This window comes from Homarus americanus, unplaced genomic scaffold (genome assembly GCF_018991925.1).
Source record: "Homarus americanus isolate GMGI-L3 unplaced genomic scaffold, GMGI_Hamer_2.0 scaffold367, whole genome shotgun sequence".
NCBI lineage: Eukaryota > Metazoa > Arthropoda > Malacostraca > Decapoda > Nephropidae > Homarus > Homarus americanus.
This window is the reverse complement of record NW_024743709.1, coordinates 18,090,761-18,109,250: the sequence shown is the minus strand read 5'-3', so window position 1 is coordinate 18,109,250 and position 18,490 is coordinate 18,090,761. Positions and strand designations below refer to the sequence as shown.

General features: G+C 38.1%; 1 protein-coding gene across 2 annotated transcripts in view; it reads left to right on the top strand.

The window, feature by feature from the left end:
• LOC121877327 (ankyrin repeat and LEM domain-containing protein 2-like) overlaps nucleotides 1-18,490 on the top strand; it is a 61,043-nt gene that overhangs the window by 30,667 nt on the left and 11,886 nt on the right. For both annotated transcript variants that reach the window (XM_042383026.1, XM_042383025.1), the window contains exons 10-11: nucleotides 1,027-1,132; nucleotides 12,162-12,318. In XM_042383026.1, coding sequence (XP_042238960.1) covers nucleotides 1,027-1,132; nucleotides 12,162-12,318 — 263 coding nt within the window. The remainder of the gene's footprint in view (nucleotides 1-1,026; nucleotides 1,133-12,161; nucleotides 12,319-18,490) is intronic.

Genomic DNA, 18,490 nt, shown 5'->3' with positions numbered 1-18,490 from the left:
AAGGTCGGCTTACTGATGAGGAATTTCCCATCACGTGAACAGCACATGGCGCCTCACAGCTTATGGAAAATTACAGTGGGGTGATTGGATTATATAAACTAAATGTATTAACCCAAATTAATATGATTGTTATTGCCATGAGACAGGGGCTAATACATGTGTATGTGTAGACACTCACTCACAAAACACTTACAAATAAATAATATTGGGAAAATCCTCTCGCACATAACCGGAAACAAATTTAATACAAATGTGAGTCTACCCTCAAGTTTACTCTGTGCTTTATTAATAACAAAGCATGGAGTAGATTGAGGGTAGACTCACATTTTTAATAAATTTGTTTCTGATAATTATTTGTGAGAGGATTTTCTCATTATTGTTTAGAGCTGCTCCCTGACTTATGACAGGATCAGGGACCCAAATCCAGGTCGTAAATCGAACTGGTTGTAATGCGAAAATAATACATAGAAAATCTAAAATGGGTGTCTCTTTTTCTTCTCAGCACCACAAAACTCTCACTTTTAAGCTTGCCAGCCATTTTAAAGTGAATTACAAACGAAAATTTTCTCTGTGTACTGACGTTGGGACTCGAAAATACGTAATTTGACAAAATTTTGGTACGACTGAGGCAGGTCGTGAGTGCGAGTGGTCGTAAGTTGAGTAGGTCGTAAGTCGGGGAGGAGCTGTATTTGTATGTGTTTTTGTGTTTTGTGTGAGTGTGTCTACACACACACACACACACACACATATACAATACAGGTAAAAGGAATAATTGTCCTAAGGGTAAACACATAAAGGGAATATACATTTCTTTGTACACAAGCAAAAATGTACCTCCTCCCGGTCAGCAAATGTTATTCGCGGATTTGGAGATTCACGGCCATTTGAAGGGCGTGCTGTATTTAATATATGTTATGGTTATGGTTTATATTGTGTTCATGTCTGAAGACAAGTCAGATTGAATTTCTGGTATAGTTTGTAATACAATATTGCCATTTTCTTAATTTTGTTTTGTTTTTACCACAGTTCATGTTGGAAAGAGGAGCTTTGGATGCTAGTGATTTAGCCAACAGATTAGGTGTGGAGCATAAACTTCATGAAGACACCAATGAAACTAATCATGAAATACAAGGTTAGTGAAGTGGAGGATTTAACACTACTGTTTATATTTCATGGATAAAAGCAGCAAAAAAAAAAAAGACAAAAATCTTACTTCAAGTGTGGACGATATAGCACCTTGTGTTTCCGTGTGTTTGTTAGTGATAGGTGAGTATAATAACGAGATTGAAAAAGCAAAGTGTCCTCAGTTTTCAAGAGGACTTTATTTGAGGAGGGGGGGGGGGGACAATTGATGTACAGTAATGGATGGTTGATGCACTTATACCTCAATAGTTTCATTCAGATCATTCCTTCCATCTACAGGTTTATAAGATCAACTTGTCTGTTGGTTTTCAGCACAGTTGAGTGTATGAAATATGAGCCATATATAGAACTTTTTAGTTGTATATGAACCTATACGTATTGTCCATGTGTTTCAGGGACCCTCAAGAGGGGAGGGTGTAGAGTTGGCCATATAAGCACATACTGGCTTTAAACATTTCTGCAACTATTCCAGAGTTACCAATAACCTTTCCTTTCTTTATTTTGTCAATTACTGTACTTTTTTTTCACCCATTCTCTTTCAATCCTCCCTCTTTCCCGCCTCTACATACTCTACTGTATTACTTTCTTTACTTTTAACTCCTAGCATCATCTTTGTAATAGTGAATGGTGGCATGGAATTGGAAACTACAGTCTAATTGGTAGGTTATGGTGTACAATAAACTCTCAACATTTATAGGGGTTAGGTTCCTCAAAAACACCTTGAATGTCAAGTCCGGGAATGTTAAACTTAAGACCTTGTGGGGAAAATGGGGTTAAGGGATCCACACCCTCAAAGAGGTACCTTTTATGATTAATATTGTACAGTCACAATCCAAAGTTTCGACACCCCCCTGACTGGGTGTTCACCGAGGCCAGGGTTGAGGTAAGGCTGGGTGATCGGACGCAGACCAGTTCAGCAATGTGGTAACGAGGCACTACGATGGTGAGGTTCACATTCCACCACCACAACACTCCGAGACTCATAGCACACGAGCACAGGAAGGAACTTATTTCGAACTTTGATATGGCATGAACTGGCATAACTAATGCATTCATAACTTTGTTGCCACACATAACAATAACATGTTAAGATTAGAGCATGAAAAACTTTGCCCGGTCCCAAAACACTGGCTTGGAACCACTAGATGAGAGTCTTCGTATTACACATGAATCATCAGGGCAGCATATATAAAGGGTGGCCGGCGGCCGAATTTTGTCAAGAGGGAGTGAGCGGTCAGTCGACAAGGTGAGGCCTATAGATATTACCATAACCCTGGGAATATTATGGTTTCACACATACTAGGAATTCATATAGTCATGTTTACAATATTTAATGGTGTATCAGTAACTACATTGGAGTATTTTGGCTTGGAATGTTGCAATTCACATTAATCGTGGGATCACCCAAACAATTTTGGTCTTGTCCGGAGCAGCGACTTTGCCGAAGACCTCGACCCTCAGCGTAGATGCCTGGCCGTGTGTCATCATTAGTGACTACTTCTTGGTCACTTGCCTTGTTTCCTGTCTACTGCTGCTTTTAGTTTTTAAATCACACTTCATAATGTCTCAGATTATGAGAGTTATGGCACAGAGGTCACCAATATTACAACTTGTTATGCATATGATTATTTTTTATTTTTCACGACACTTTTAGTCCATCAACACGTGATGTTTATCAATATTAATATTTCATAACTGGGTCGAGAACAGCCCAAGTTTCTCATGCCTCACTCCTAACTTGCTATTGTTATGTGTGCCAACAATGTTATGAATGAAATTTTGTTATGCAGGTGCATGTCATGTCAAAATTCGTAAAAATTTCCTTCCATGCTTGTGTGCTGTGAGTCTTGGAGTGTTGTGGTGGTGGAATGTCTGCATCCGATCACCCAGCCTTACCTCAACCCTGGCCTTGGCGAACACCCAGCCAGGGGGGTGTATGTCGAAACATTGGATTGTGACTGTACATGTTAAATAAGTACAGTGGTCCCTCGGTTAACGAACACAATTCGTTCCAGAGGGTCTTTCGTTAACCGAAAATTTCGTTAACCGAATCCATTGTTTCAATGGGATATTGGGTAATTAGTTCCTGCTCACCAAAAAGTACATACAAAGTAAAAAACAATTGCAGTAAAGTACACTTACTTTGAGGTGTGTATGTAGAATGTTCCTGGTTGATGATGATGATGGGAATTAGAAGTGGGGGTGGAAGAGAAGGGAGAAGAGAAGGAAGTGGGGATGGAGGAGAAATCACCTTTCAGGGGACCCATGCTTGATGCAGTAATTTCACCAATAAAATTTTAAGTTCACTAGGTGTAATTCAAAATTATTTTCTTTAAATCAACACTGCACTGTGCTATATATTATCAATACTGTATGTTAACCAATCAGAATGACCAATAATTTCAATGAAAAATGCAAAAATATTCAAGACACCAATAAAATAGATGCCCTCTCCACTGTTTTCAAAGTCCAACTGATGCCTTGTGACTGACTCACGCATCTGATGGGCGCACAACAAACTAGTTCCCTGTACTGCATATATTATCAATATGTTAAATAAATGTTAAAATGACTAATAATTTTAATATAAAACATGCAAAAATATTAAAGATCACAATTTTATTGATATTTACTCCATTGGAAACGAATGTAAACATAGAACAGATTACTAAATTGGCAGACTAGCCCATCAGCTGATACAACAAAACGTGATTTTCATAAGGATTTCGTTAATCGAATTTTTGTTCATTAACCGAATTGAAGGTTCTTATGGAAGGTAATTCGGTAACCGAAATTTCGTTAACCGAACCGTTCGTTAACCGAGGGACCACTGTATAATATATGTAAAGTCATATAAAAATGATGCTGATGAGATAACGATGATAGTGGTGATGATATTGGAAGGGATTTAGGTGGATGTGGGGTCGTCGTCATCATCCAGAGAGGACCTTGATCCATCAGAAGCAGCAGGTGATGCTGGAGAACTTGCAATGGGGGCTGGGTCATATAAATCAGAGGTGATGATTGGACGAAAGGTTGTGGTGAGAGAAATGACTGGTGCAGAGGTGGAAGTGGAGGGAGCAGTGACTGGCACAGTGGTGAAAGTGGAGGGAACAGTGACTGGTGATGGTGGTGTTGCCTCTTTTGAAAAACTTGTGGTGGATGACTGTTTCATCTTGCTCTGTAAATTCATGTAAGTTTCCCTGTTTGAAGGATTTATGCCAGAACCTTTAACATAAGTTGTGGTCTTGCCGCATCTACCTCATCACTTGCGTCCTCATTTTCCTCACTTGAACATATGAGCTCCCCCACATCCTCTTTTAACTTCTCTTGATGCAACTGTAGGAGTTCATCCACCTCTTTCTCTTGCATGTCATTGAAGCCCTCTCCTCTAACCTGATGGGCCAACCTCACAATCTTCTGCACCTCCTTTACAGGGGAAGCCTGTAAACTCATTCACTGCCTCACTCCACAGCTTTCTCCAGCAAGTATTCCAAGTCGAAGATTTAATTTCTTTAACAGACTGTTTGGTGGATGTTATGCAGTCAGCCATGTCATACTTTTTCCAGCAATCGGTGACTGTCAGCGAAGGGTCACTCCATCTGATCAAGGATTCACTGGAAAAGTGAGGTTGTGTTGGGAGGTAGGAAAACTACCTCAACTTGTGGGTGAGCAAATTGAAGATCATCAGCAGCAGGAGGATCTTAACTGCCATACTCTTAGACTCCTGTTACCGTTCCACCTTGTGGACAAAATAGTTGTTGAACCAGTCAAGAAAAACTACAGCAGTCACCCACGCTTTCTTGTTGGTTCACAAAAAGACAGGAAGGTGAATCTTGTTTTTACCCTTAATTTTGGGCAAGGGGGTATAAGGACCTGTACTGTAGAGCAGCGTTGGCCTTATATTTAAGTCACCAGCTGTGTTGCCTCAGAGGAGAAGGGTAAGGCAGTCCTTAGCCACCTTGAACCCCAGAGCAGATCATTCATCCTTGGACAGAAAGGTACAAGATGGCATCCTCTTCCAAAAGAGACCACTTTCATCAGCATTAAAGACCTGGTCTGGCCTGTAGCCCTTCTCTTTTAGTTCCTTGAATTGATGCGGTTAGCTTGCAGCAGCAACATGTTCAGCTGATGCTGATTCCCTCACTAGTTTCACGTTATGGAGGCAATGGAGGTTCTTGAAATTGTCAAACCAGCCTTTGCAGACTTAGAAGCTGGAGGAAGCAGCAGTGGAACTGGAGGCTTTACTACTAGAACCTGCTTGGAGGTGTTCGTACACCCACTTCACCTTTTCCCTTATCACTGTGCCACAAATAGGAACATTTTTCTGTTACTGGTTCTCAATCCACAAATTAAGGGCTTGCTCCATATTTTCCATGTTAATGTCACAGGTTTCAAAAGTTACTTTAGCACTTTCTGGGGCACCTGCATAGACATTTGGATGAATACTTGCCTCAGTTAACTCGTTAACTCCATAATGATGTCCTACAGCCACCGCACTTTCCCCGAGCAAGGCGATCATGCAACTCACTTTTTTACTTATTCATTACTTTCTTCTGCACTTGATCCACTCACCCCACTCATTGTATGCTTAGGAAGTATCACTAAGGACAAAAAGAGCAATGATAGCTGAGCTGCAGGTGTTATCATGACAGAGGCTGGAAACTGAGAGAGTATGCTGTGATGTGCAGCATTCCACTTGGTATGGTTGTGTACAGTCAACACAAAACACAAGCATCTCACAGAGCTATAGAAAAACATGACCACAAATTGTGAATAATCAAACCTCATGCCCGTGAATCATGAGCAGATATACGATAGTTGTACCCATAAATAAGTAAATCCGTTAAAGTTAAACTCGCGAATGTTGAAGGTTTACTGTATCAAAATTAAACTTGGAAATTGCAAGATTCAAGAATTTACTGTTATTAAAAATGGTTCCCCTGAATGAACAAACAGTGAAGACCTGAAGGAAGAGGTGTCATAATGTATGTTTGTGAGATACAGGAATGTGAGGAAAACCCTAAGACACACTGCATAAGTAGGGAGGCTGACCATCAGACTTTAATGGTTACTAGTTAATTGTAAGCAATGCCAGATGAGTGTAATCTAGACACAGTAAGGGACACATACAAAGGTGGGTGTACAGTGTTGCTTTCTTTCATCTGTTGTGTTGTCTTCCCTGAGTGATCTTGCTTTTGCCCTGGACTATTTACCATTGAATATTTTTTGCATCATCCTTGAATAATTCTTCTACATGTCATCACCAGCAGGTAATAAGAGGCCTCATCCATCATCTCCTACAACCACCCCGGCCAAGAAGCATAAGAGGTCCTTTTCTTTGGAGTTTGAAAAAAAGATTTTAGACCGCCTTCAGAAGGGAGAGTCATCCTCCATGCTAGTGGGAGAGTATAGCATCAATGAGTCCACCATTAGAACTATAATGATCCGTGAACAGAAAATAAAAGAGGAAGGTGAACCATCAGGCCCCTTTATAGCTAATGGTGGGTGGTTGGACTTGCTTTAAGTGATGCTAACATCTGCAAAACCTCTCGCTAACAGGGGAAGTTGCTACTGCTGATCGCATGGATGTAGTAGTGTTCACACCATGCTGCTGATGATCATTGAGAAAAAATGTTTTACCTCTGGGGTCAAAAAGACATAAATTTCATGCTTTTGCTCGTGTAGCCAAAAAAAAAAAATTGAGGTTTAGGTTGTCATGGTGTAATTTTTACATTTAAGTTATACTATTGAGCATATGAACAGCACAAATTTGTATCTTCTGAGAAATATGAATTGTGAAACTGAAAATTTTTCATATACAGAGTATATGTCCATTTGACTCCAATAGGTGGGGACAAATGGACATATAATAAAAAAAAAAAACATGACTGGAATATATTTTAATCTGAATTCTGTGGGCCCCTTCAATTGAGAGTCTAGTGATTTTTTTTTGTCCAGTGCTGCAAAAACAAACCATTAGATTTAAGCCTAAATTATGCAAAACCCGTCTGCCATCCATATACAGATAATGCGACTGTTGATGTCAATAGTGTTACATTATACTACAGGCATAGGCATTGCATATACAGTATGCTATAGTTGTACAATGAGGTACTATTATTATACAGGTGATCATCAATACCAAAAATATTATGGCAGTGGACCTTTTTAAAATCCCTTTTGCCATTGTTAAAATTTTTGTCATCATGAAACACTTGCAGGTTTGACGACTTTCACATCCAGTTCTATCTGAGCTGCAGGTTCAACATGTAAAATCCATTTGTGAGAAAAAATTGCATTTTCACATATGTTATAATGCTCTCTCATCAGATCTGTTTTTTGCCTTTGTATATACAGTATTTAGTTTGCTAAGAGGTTCAATAGTCCCATATGAGAACAGGCATCATACATCATTCTCTTCTTTTTTCTGAGCAGTAGAGTCAGCCAATGAGAACAGCAAATGCTGCTCAGTGCTCAGCCAATCAGCACCTCAATTCCTCAGAGTTTTCAAAGTTCTCCCCCTTGCTCATGTTTACAGCACTATGGTAACTCTTATTCGTGCATACAGTAATTTTGTGATCCCAGTTGACCGTCAGTGTTTGCATCAAGACAAACATTTTAGCATTAGTAAAAATCATAATTTTTTTTATTATTATGTATATATAAGTTTATTTAAAGCATTTATCAAATGTGCACAATCATTATTTGTGCTATTACCAATACAGTATCCCAATGAAACCCTTATACAGTACAGTGTATTACTTATAGTTGAGCATTGGTGTTGTCTAGCCAGAATCCCATTAAAGCCTTATTATAGATTCATTTGTTAGAGCTGTTCTGATTTGCACACAGTTTTCAGAAATGCATCTTAGGCATTAATCAAAATCTAAACACTCACAAACACACACACACACATGCATATTAAAAGTGGAAGTGGGTCCCATAGGCATGACTGCCTGTTAAGGACAGTGTGGATACAGGACACTGTATACTGAGCCTTCAGCACACAAGGATGCATTATGGCTGGTACTGCATTTGACTGCATTCACTTCCCCATGTTGTAAACTTAGGAATTCATTTATAGCTGGGTGAACTGGGAGTGCCTGGGGATTGAACCAATGGCTCATGGAACAGGAGGCAAGAGCTGTATCCACTAGACCACTGCACAGAGAGAGAGAGAGATTCATACCCCTTAGAAAGCTATTTCATTATACACATATTGTTTTGGAAATCCCCCACCCCAAAAAAAAAATTCTTTCTATAAACAAGTTTTTGTGATAAAGTCCAGAATGCGACATCTAGCTTTATACCTGCATATGAATATGCCTTGCATTAACTGGCCAGGCCAACATACAGGCAATTAAAACATCTGATAATTACTTAAATTCGTAATATTAGGAGGACACGTCACTACCTGGCATTTAATTGTAATTCTCAAAACCCCCTCCCGTACCCTCCATCACATGCATTGCTACCGTCATCTCTTGCCCCAGAGTGAGCAGTAAACAAATGTCAACTATCGAGGGGTGGAGATGGGTGGGATGTCGACGTCGCATTCTGAACTTTATCACAAAAACTGGTTTTTAGAAAAAAACGGCTTTTTGTTCAATCCATAATATGACGTCTAGCTTTACTTACCTGAGCAGGAGGTGGAGAGGGAGGTGACTTTGTATATAAGGTTCCGCTAGCTTAGGTCCAAATAATAATTATTAACTTGTTTGGAATATTTTCCTTCATAAGGAACATTTACCGGAAGGTAAAATGTTAATTTACATATCCCAATTAGGATACTCACTTTATTCTGATGAGGAAGAAGAAGGTCCTGGTTGTGGAGATTAACTAGGTGGGGGAGGGGACCCCAGTACCACCACATGCGAAGCATCTTTCAGAGATAGATGAAGATAGCTGTTTTGAAAGGTTTTTGAAAATTTCCAAAAGCCCACTTCTTTGATCTGACTGAGTCTCATATGCCACAGAAAGGCCACAGACCCTGCATATTTCCTGGTGTCATGTGCCAAAATTTCTTGCCAGGGTCTGTTTGACTCACTAACTGAGATAAAATTTTGTCATTTGACTAGGAGACAATTTCTTACCATCCTGTGATGAGAATACAGTACATAGGGGCCTTGGTTAGGAATCTGGTTAACCATTCTTGAAGGTTCTTAACTGGGCACAATATAGGAGGAACCCTTGTCTCATCCATTAGCCATTTAATCCTGATAGGTTGAGTTTGAAAATTCTCCCTATCATTTTTTCTTAGAATCTCCGAAGGAAAAAGCGTGACTTCTTCCTCAGAAAATACCAATAATGATGGATTATTGGAAATCGAAACCAGCTCACTGATTCTCATACCTGTTGCTATTGCTAGAAGGAAGACTGCCTTCTGGAGCAATCTGTCCTGGTTCAGATTTGTATTGTAATTAGGACCCATAAGAAATTTAGTAACTTTATCTAGAGACCAAGATGGGATTCTTTTAGTCCGAGGGGGTCTCTGAATGAAAACGGATAATCTGAGCATTTGATAAATTCTGGGGTTCAAAGTAATATTAAGACCCCATGCCACAGGGTCAACCAATGCTGATTTATAAGATGCGATTGTAGAACATTGAAGGCCTTTAATTCTGAACAGAAAATCTAAAAATTCTAGCACCACTGTTTCCGACAATGTAATTGGAGTCGTTAACTTAATGAATTGTTGAAAAAGGCTCCAAGCTTTCTCATATTGCATAGAAGTTTGGGACCTATGACCTGCTATCACTTGTTTAACTATATTGGAATTACCCAACAATCTATTTAAACATCTTTTGAGAAACTCCAAGCGTGAAGTGCCAAGGAAAATTTTGAACTGAGGGTGCAGTACCTGGTCTGGACATCCTTGTTGCAATTGTAGTGGATGCGGGCACCATTCCAACAGATCGAGACACCACGGTTGTAGGATCCAATATGGTCCAATTAAGAAGACCTTTCCTTGGAAGGATCTGAATTTGTGAACCACTTTGGGCAACATTTTCACAGGTGGGAACAGTTTGATTGAATTCCAACGGTTTCAGTCTATGAGTAGACCATTTTCTAAAAGATTCGATCGTTCCAGAGATGCATAAATTTGTCATTGGTGAAACTACTACTACTACTGAATTCACATCCTCTACTGATGGACACTTGTTTGTAATGTATGAGCTGAGCTCTCCAGTCCTTGTAGCTCCTCACTCAACACTAGTTCCCCAGGGACAATTCTGTGGTCTCCTCCGTCATCTAGCAGTCCAGACAACTGTCCTTCATCCTCCAGTTGCACATCACTCATCTAAAGTAGGAAGAACACCACGAGTCACATTGTATCATCATAATAAGACAACGGAGATTACATTTTCTCCCAAACATAATCAATATGACTCATAACTGTGATATTGCAGTAAGTTATTCCATTTGATATCTCTTATTGTTCCAGGAGTCACCAGTGAGACAATTGTAAACATCTACCTCACTATATCATACACCTCTCCCTTCTCTTATCTCAAATGTCCCAAAGCTCATTGAACTCTGTTTCTTAATCAAGCTAACTTCATTTCAGAGCACTCATATTTTGAGGGATCACCAAGTTCTCTATTTGTTGCCAATCAAGATTCACAGACATCACTGCTTCAATTAATCATGCTTGAGCGATGATGCCTGAATGAGCATCAAGTCACCCGGAAGGGTTGACAGTGCTGAGCTGCTACCATAGCGCTCCATTGGCTAACATCGTTCTCCACTATTCTAGCAAGATGTATTGGGCTGAGAATGCCACCATCTGAATGGTTCTCATTTAACCCATACTGATGATACAAAGTTCTTCCCAACATAACTAGATTGCTAGTAGACCGGAAGGATAAATTACATATAACATATTGAAAAATCAATAACTGATCTCTGGCAACAGATACATTCAATAATGAATTGCGTCAGAAGTTCACTACCTGTGTATACAAACACATTACAGAGTTCCCTTCAGTAAGCTGTCAGTTGTAATACTGTATTTACACGTCACAGATTCTAGGTAGAATAATTTTCACAGCATCACTAAAAATTTAATATGTTGTATAAATTCTTCTTTAAAAACTAAACTACTCAGACGTGGATAGTCATTTCCATCAGTTCCACTCTCTTCCTACTGAAGATGACATAGTGACACTTTGGGTAGGGCTTGGTTACTCATCTGAGCAATAACTCACCAAGTTGCTTATGCCAAATTTAATTCCTATTATTTAGCTAAAACTTTCTCCATTTCTCATATAACTTAGAATTGTTGCTGCAGCTTCCACATATTTGTACATTAAAAATTTAGCAAAATTACTTCCAAAATTGCCATTGCAGTATCATAATGTACCTCACTATGATGAACTATATAGAAAATGTGACTAATATACATACCAAAGCTTTTCCCATGCTGTTCAGATTGTATTTTAGCGGTCCCTTCTCTGGGGATCTTCAATATGTAAACGAATTTGTTACTTATATACATTGTTATGTCCTGGCTGTTGAAAATTGGGGTATAGTACTGTATTGTACTGTATATAACACCATCCCACCCCACTCTTTTTATCTCTATATAAAATGTTATTATCCAATCTGTAACTTGAGAAAAGCTTCTATGAATAAAATTACATTTATTGTGTTTCTCCTTAGTACAGTATGAATATCTGGGTTGAGTTCAATAATCCACATTTTCAGTCTTTATTTACAGTATTATAGTTATGGTTCATGATCATATAGACGTTGGGCTAATGCATAAATCACCTTTGCCAAGTCTTTAGTTTAGTAGCACATCTATAGGAAACTATATTGAGTTGGTGGCACTTTGGGCTCCCTTCCCAAGAGACATGGGTTCAGCCTGGTGCTATTTTCTGTGTTATGCATTAAGCCAGCTATTCAATATATCACTTCCCCTGACTAAGGTAACCTTGATAGGGGGTTGCCTACCCCTCAGTTTAGGGGAAATAGATTATTACATGTTAATTTCATGGCACATTTTTTTCCAGATGATTGTAATGATGCAGAGCTGAATGTTTCGGGTTTAAGTAAATCAAGTAGAAGTACCATGAGTGAACTGTGTCAAGAATTGGAAGCATTGAGACTTAATGCTTCACTATCGCCTCAGCGTGATACAGCTGATCCAGATATCATTAGTGCTAGCAGGTAAACTTGTGCATGGGTTGTGATAGGTTGACAGACAGTGTTTGATTATATGTAATGTTTATTGAATACTGTACAATGTATAATAAAAAATTATATATATATATATATATATATATATATATATATATATATATATATATATATATATATATATATATATATATATATATATATATATATATATATATATATATATATATATATACACACACATACACATACACATACAGCTAGACCCCGACTTACGACTGCTTCGACTTACGACCGTCTGGACTTATGACCGCCTGGACTTATGACCGCCGCAGTTGTGACCATTTTTTTTTCTTCTCCAATTGACACACGCATTTTCTATACCGAAACGTTTCCAGTTAATGTAGTTTCCATGTATAATTAGAAAATTATGGGGGCCCCATGTGCATTCAGCTGACAACATTAAAGGTAAGTGCTCAGTCACACTGTATCCATTCCTCATTATTTATTACTTTCAATGTACTGTATCCATTCATCATTATTTATTACTTTTATTGTACTGTATTTCATTGTAGATTTTTTATTAATTTTTTTTTTTTTTTTTATCTGTCGGACTTCGACTATTGGACTTCGACCTGGATTTGGGTCCCTAACCCCGTCGTAGAGTCGGGTCTAGCTGATATAGATAGATAGATAGATAGATAGATAGATAGATAGATAGATAGATAGATAGATAGATAGATAGATAGATAGATAGATAGATAGATAGATAGATAGATAGATATTATAGATGTGTCAATCTATCATCCTTACTTTATAACCTAAAGCTGTCTAGAACAACTCATGAATGTACAGTGGCTAAAACAACTATCTGTGCATACTTTGCGGGAAACAATATGAGACCATGGACGATAAATTTTGGTATACGAGGGCTGTCACTAGTCGCACGTAAAATTTTGGAGCATATCGACCCCCACCTGCACCGATAGTTGTTTTCGTCTCTGTACTATTTGTTGGGGCAGTAATGTGAAGAAAACTGTAGCCTTTTCCCCTACAACAACCATGGCCACTCCAAAAGAGATAAGAAAGAAGCCACACTTGCTTGACAGTCAAACATTAGACAATGCTAACACCACCTGTTCACCTCAGGCTCTGTGATAAACTGTGATGCATAACTACCTCTTTTTCTGACTGTTAACACAGTGAAGGGAGCAAACCTCCTGTCTCTGCTTGGCCTCATTATGCATCTTTGGCTCCTATTAGGTTGCAGTGGTAAATAGATCTGAATATTGTTGCACTTAAGGCAAGAGATTTTACTATCTATTTTACATTTGATAGCAACTTATGAGATTGTAGTGGGTTTGGCAATTGGGAGTTGCCTGCTACCCCAACCATGTACAGAGTGTATATTTAAATCAAAACCCTAATCCCAGTGCTGTTTTTGACACATGGTTTAGGGGATCTGCCTTGTACCGTGAGGTAGATTTGACATACAGTATAGTAAAATCTGAGTGGGGTGGCTGGATGCACGCTTATCACCGTGATTCCCAACAAGGGAATTGGGCAGGCCTGTATGAAGGATCTTGTGTGAGGACCCTGTATAATTTTCTCTGTTCTAACACCTATATACCATTGCAGTGGGTCCTCATTATTAATATGGGTTCCATTTTAAAATTCCATATATGTAACAACCACTTCTGATATAAATTGGGGGATTCACTTCCTAACCAGTCAAATTAGATTCTGTTGTTGGTTAATCTCAAATAAAAACCACAGAAACACATACTTGTACTAATCATATAATTGCTGTATAGCAATAAATAAAGCACATTCTAATCATATTAGATATAATGTACTGAACAGTAATTTTTTGCCTGGGCGTGATTTGTGGATGTATTGAGACACTGCATGTGGGCATCCACAGGTATCCTGCTCCCACTGTTGTTGACTGCATTCTGTGATAGAGCATCGTCTGTAGTTTGTGAGTTTTGTTTTCATTTCAGTGTATCCTCGTTGCCTTTGGTGTAAGAACATTAGATATGTTTTTAATATTTCTTTTCTTAGAGAAGCATTAAATTTTTGCAATACTCTCAAATGTTCTATTAAATAAGTTTTTAAAGGTTTAGTAAGTGAAGACAGTCAATCAGCTGAAGAAAATATAAGTTCCCCCATCCTCAATACCAGAGGCCACCACACACGCCACTCAAACACAACATGAGTCACCTTGAGTGTGAACAACTGCTTCATACTCAAGGAGAGTTGTGGTTTGTTATAAAGTGTTTGGAATCTTTGAATTAGTGTTGAAGTTTGAAAAAGTGGTTTCTTAAGATTTGTTTACTTCATTCTATTCCTCACTGGTCTTTTGTCTAATGTATGCCTGTAGTAATGTGGCTTATCCTTATCATCATTAGCCCTTTCACTTCCTGTTATTTTTTTAGGAATGCCCATATGGTTGAATTAAATTAGGTTGTAGGAAAATCCTGAAGAATTTAATTTTTTTGTAGCCTGGTCAGAAAGGAATCTTTATTGCCAAATACTATAAATTGATGTACTGTACAGTGATTATTGAGTCATTTATACCCTAGAGGTGATTTATTGGTGTTTGCTAAAACTAAACTAACTGGGGAAAATTAGAAAATTACTTAACACAACACAAAAATGCCTAATAATTACAGAGAAGCACACACAAACACTGAAAAGCACTGGGAAACATTTATTATACTTCTTCTACTTTTCATCCTTTATTTTACCATTTTATTCACTCAAAAAATCAGACTCCTGTGCACATTAACAATAATAATTTTCTTCAATAATATACAAACATAACCCTATTTACCAGTTTTTATGGTTTACATTGGCTGCCAAAGTCAGTGAAGGTAGCACCTGTAAAAATGATGGGTAGTGGAATGTGGCAATGAGTGCTATGAAATTTTTTTATCATACTTCCCATCTGGCATTCAAGGAGCAACTGAGACTTCCTACTGTTTGGCAGTGATGTGTCTGAGGACGAGCTTCCCACTCTAACATCATGGTCCCATTCAAACAATACCTTGAAACTTAGTGACACCCAGGCAGCCAGGAACAATCTATGGAACAGTAGTCCAAGTGGCTAGGAACAGTATGGGGGTTAAATAGGTCTTCATTGTTTCATTTCTTAGAAAAACATTCAATATTTTTAATACTGTATGTTTCATTAAATATGGTTTAAAGGCTTAATAAATAAATATCAAATGAAGACAGTCGATCAACTGCTAAAAACATTATTTCCCTCGCCTTCAATACATGGCAGCATAAGAACATAAGAATGGAGGAAACTGCAGCGGGCCTATTGGCCCATACTGAGCAATCCCATTTACACCAACTCCTATCACTCAGATATCCATCCAACCTATGATTGAAGCTATCCAGCGTATTCAAGTTAATGATGATGTTTGGTAACTTGTTCCACTCATCAACTACTCTATTTCCCAACCAATGTTTACCTATCTCGTGCCTAAATCTAAATACTGTAATTTAAAACCATTGTTATGAGTTTGCTCCTGGTTGGATAGTTTGAGTACCTTTGTTATATCTCCCTTGTTTAGCCCTGACTTCCATTTTTACACCTCGATCATATGGCCCCTCGCTCTACGTCTCTTGAGGGAGTGCAAATTAAGATGCTTTCACCTGTTTCTGTACCCAAGGTTCCTAATGCTAAGGATTCTGTATCCATTATGTAGTACGTTGACCAGAACTGAACTGCGTAATCCAAGTGAGGTCTCACAAGCGCAAGATATAATTTTAGGATGACCTCGCTTGTCTTGTAACTAGCACTCCTTTGTATGAACCCAAGTACTTAGTTAGCCTTGTTTCGAGCAAATACGCATTGTTTACTTGGTTTAAGATTCCTTCTTATCATCACTCCTAAATCTTTCTCACAGTCGGATTTCTCTTTAACATCTTTGTTCATCCGGTATCTGGTTTCTCTGTTTACATCTCCTAGACTAAGTACTTTACATTTGTCGACATTCAGTTTTATCTGCCACTTTTTCAGACCATTCAAAATTTTTTTTTAGATCTTCCTGTAGTTTTGTGGAGTCCACGTCAGATTTAATTACAGTGGTCCCTCGGTTAACGAACGCCTCGGTTAACGAATTACCTTCCATAAGAATCTTCAATTCGGTTAACGAAATTCTTACGAAAATGTTTCGACATTCTTTGGCTTGCTCACCAGCTGGAGATTAGTCCGCCAATACAGAAATCGGTTCTAGGGCTTACATTCGTTAAAATTGAAGTAAATATCAAGAAGGTTGTACTATTCAATAATTTTCCAAGTTTTATATAATTTTTTTTAGTAATTTTAGCACTTATTTAACATAATTGCAGTACAGGGAACTAGTTTATGGTGTGCCCATCAGCCACTTCACTCACCCACCAAGGCCTCAGTTTGTATCTCTGTTCAGTGGAGGAAACATCTTGCTTGTGGGTCTCTTGAACACAGAGTATTTTTCTGTTTTTACCTTACAATTATTGGTCATTCTGAAATTTATTTAACATATTGACAATATATAGTGCAGTGCAGTGTTGATTTAAAGAAAATAATCTAGAATTACACCTAGTGAACTTAAAATTTTATGGGTGAAATGACGGCATCAAGCATGGGGTGATTTCTCTTCCACCCCTACTTCCTTCTCTTCTCCCTTCTCCTCCACCCCCACTTCTAATTCCCATCATTATCATCAACCAGGAGTCTTCTACATACACACCTCAAAGTAAGTGTACTTTACTGCATTTTTTTTTTACTTTGTATGTAATTTTCGGTGAGCTGGAACCAATTACCCAAAATCCCATTGAAACAATGGTTTCGGTTAACGAACGACCTTCTGTTTGTTAACCGAGAGACCACTGTACACACCCTATTTTTGTATAATCAGCAAATTTACAGTACTTATGTTGCTGTCTATGCTTATATCTATGTCATTTATGTATATAATAAATAATAATGGTCCAAGTACTGAGCCTTGGGGAACTCCACTAATGACGTTACTCCAATCGGATTTAGTGTTGTTTATGCTTACTTGCTGTTTCCTGTCCTGTAATCACACTCTAATTCATGTATATAAGTTGTTTTCCGGTACTGTATGGTTATTATATAAGATTGTATGTAAACAGTGTAGTAAACATCCAGATTTAACACATTACTGGCATTAACGGACACCCCTTCTATCATATTAGCCCATTAAAACAAGGTTTTACTATACCATATTTATACTGGTACATATAACTGAATATGGCATACAAATAAAAAAATAATTGGGTGATAAAGATTTGATTCGTAAACTGAGTATACACATAGCGTTTGTATGAATAACAAGGAACCCCTGTACTTAGATTGTACTTGTTGTGTTGGAAGCTGTGATGCAGACAAGTAACTCCTGTTTCTCCCTAAAGTTGAGCTACCCTTCCACAATTTGTGAGTACTTGGCAGGGCTATGCAGTTATGACCATATCCAAGATTCTGTATCCAAATTTATCTTCATATGCCCACAGTGTGTAATGGTGTGATCATAGTTAATAGGCTAGGTCATAGTTAATAGGCTAGTGTTGATGTGATAGCACTGATATGCTAACTGTTAGACATTGCAATGTTTGTATGAGGAATTTTCCAGATATACTGTAGTGTCCAGCCTATTTTAACCCCTGTGTACGGGGTCCTTTCTGTCCTTAAATCATCTGGCGTTAATCAAATAAAATATGAAAAGTAGCATCCCTGTAGTGAAGGGGTTAATGATTTATTTCAGCATGCATTATGCTTTCCTTTCAGAGGGGATCAAACTTGTGATAGAGGATGTACAGGTAAATATTGCTGAGAGTTTCAATGGGAGTCTTGTATTGTCAACTGATATTTATGGTCCATTATGTGTACAGTATTCACCAAATGATGACTTGATTATAAAACTTATATTTCGAAATATGATTTAATATGCCACATCAGGTTCTTATCTCTTTTTTGTTTAAAAGTCCTCTGAACAACAAAAAGAAATTGGTAGAGTTGTTGGTCATCTTCTTGTTAGGTTTACTTTTGAGGAGAATCATAAGAATTCATGTTTTTGAAGTGAGTTGATATTCATCTCTCAGGATGAGTTTCAGTTTCTTGTTGGAGAATAGTTCTACCTTTCTTAGTCATTATGGAAAACAGGATAGGTCTTGATTGTGCCTGGTG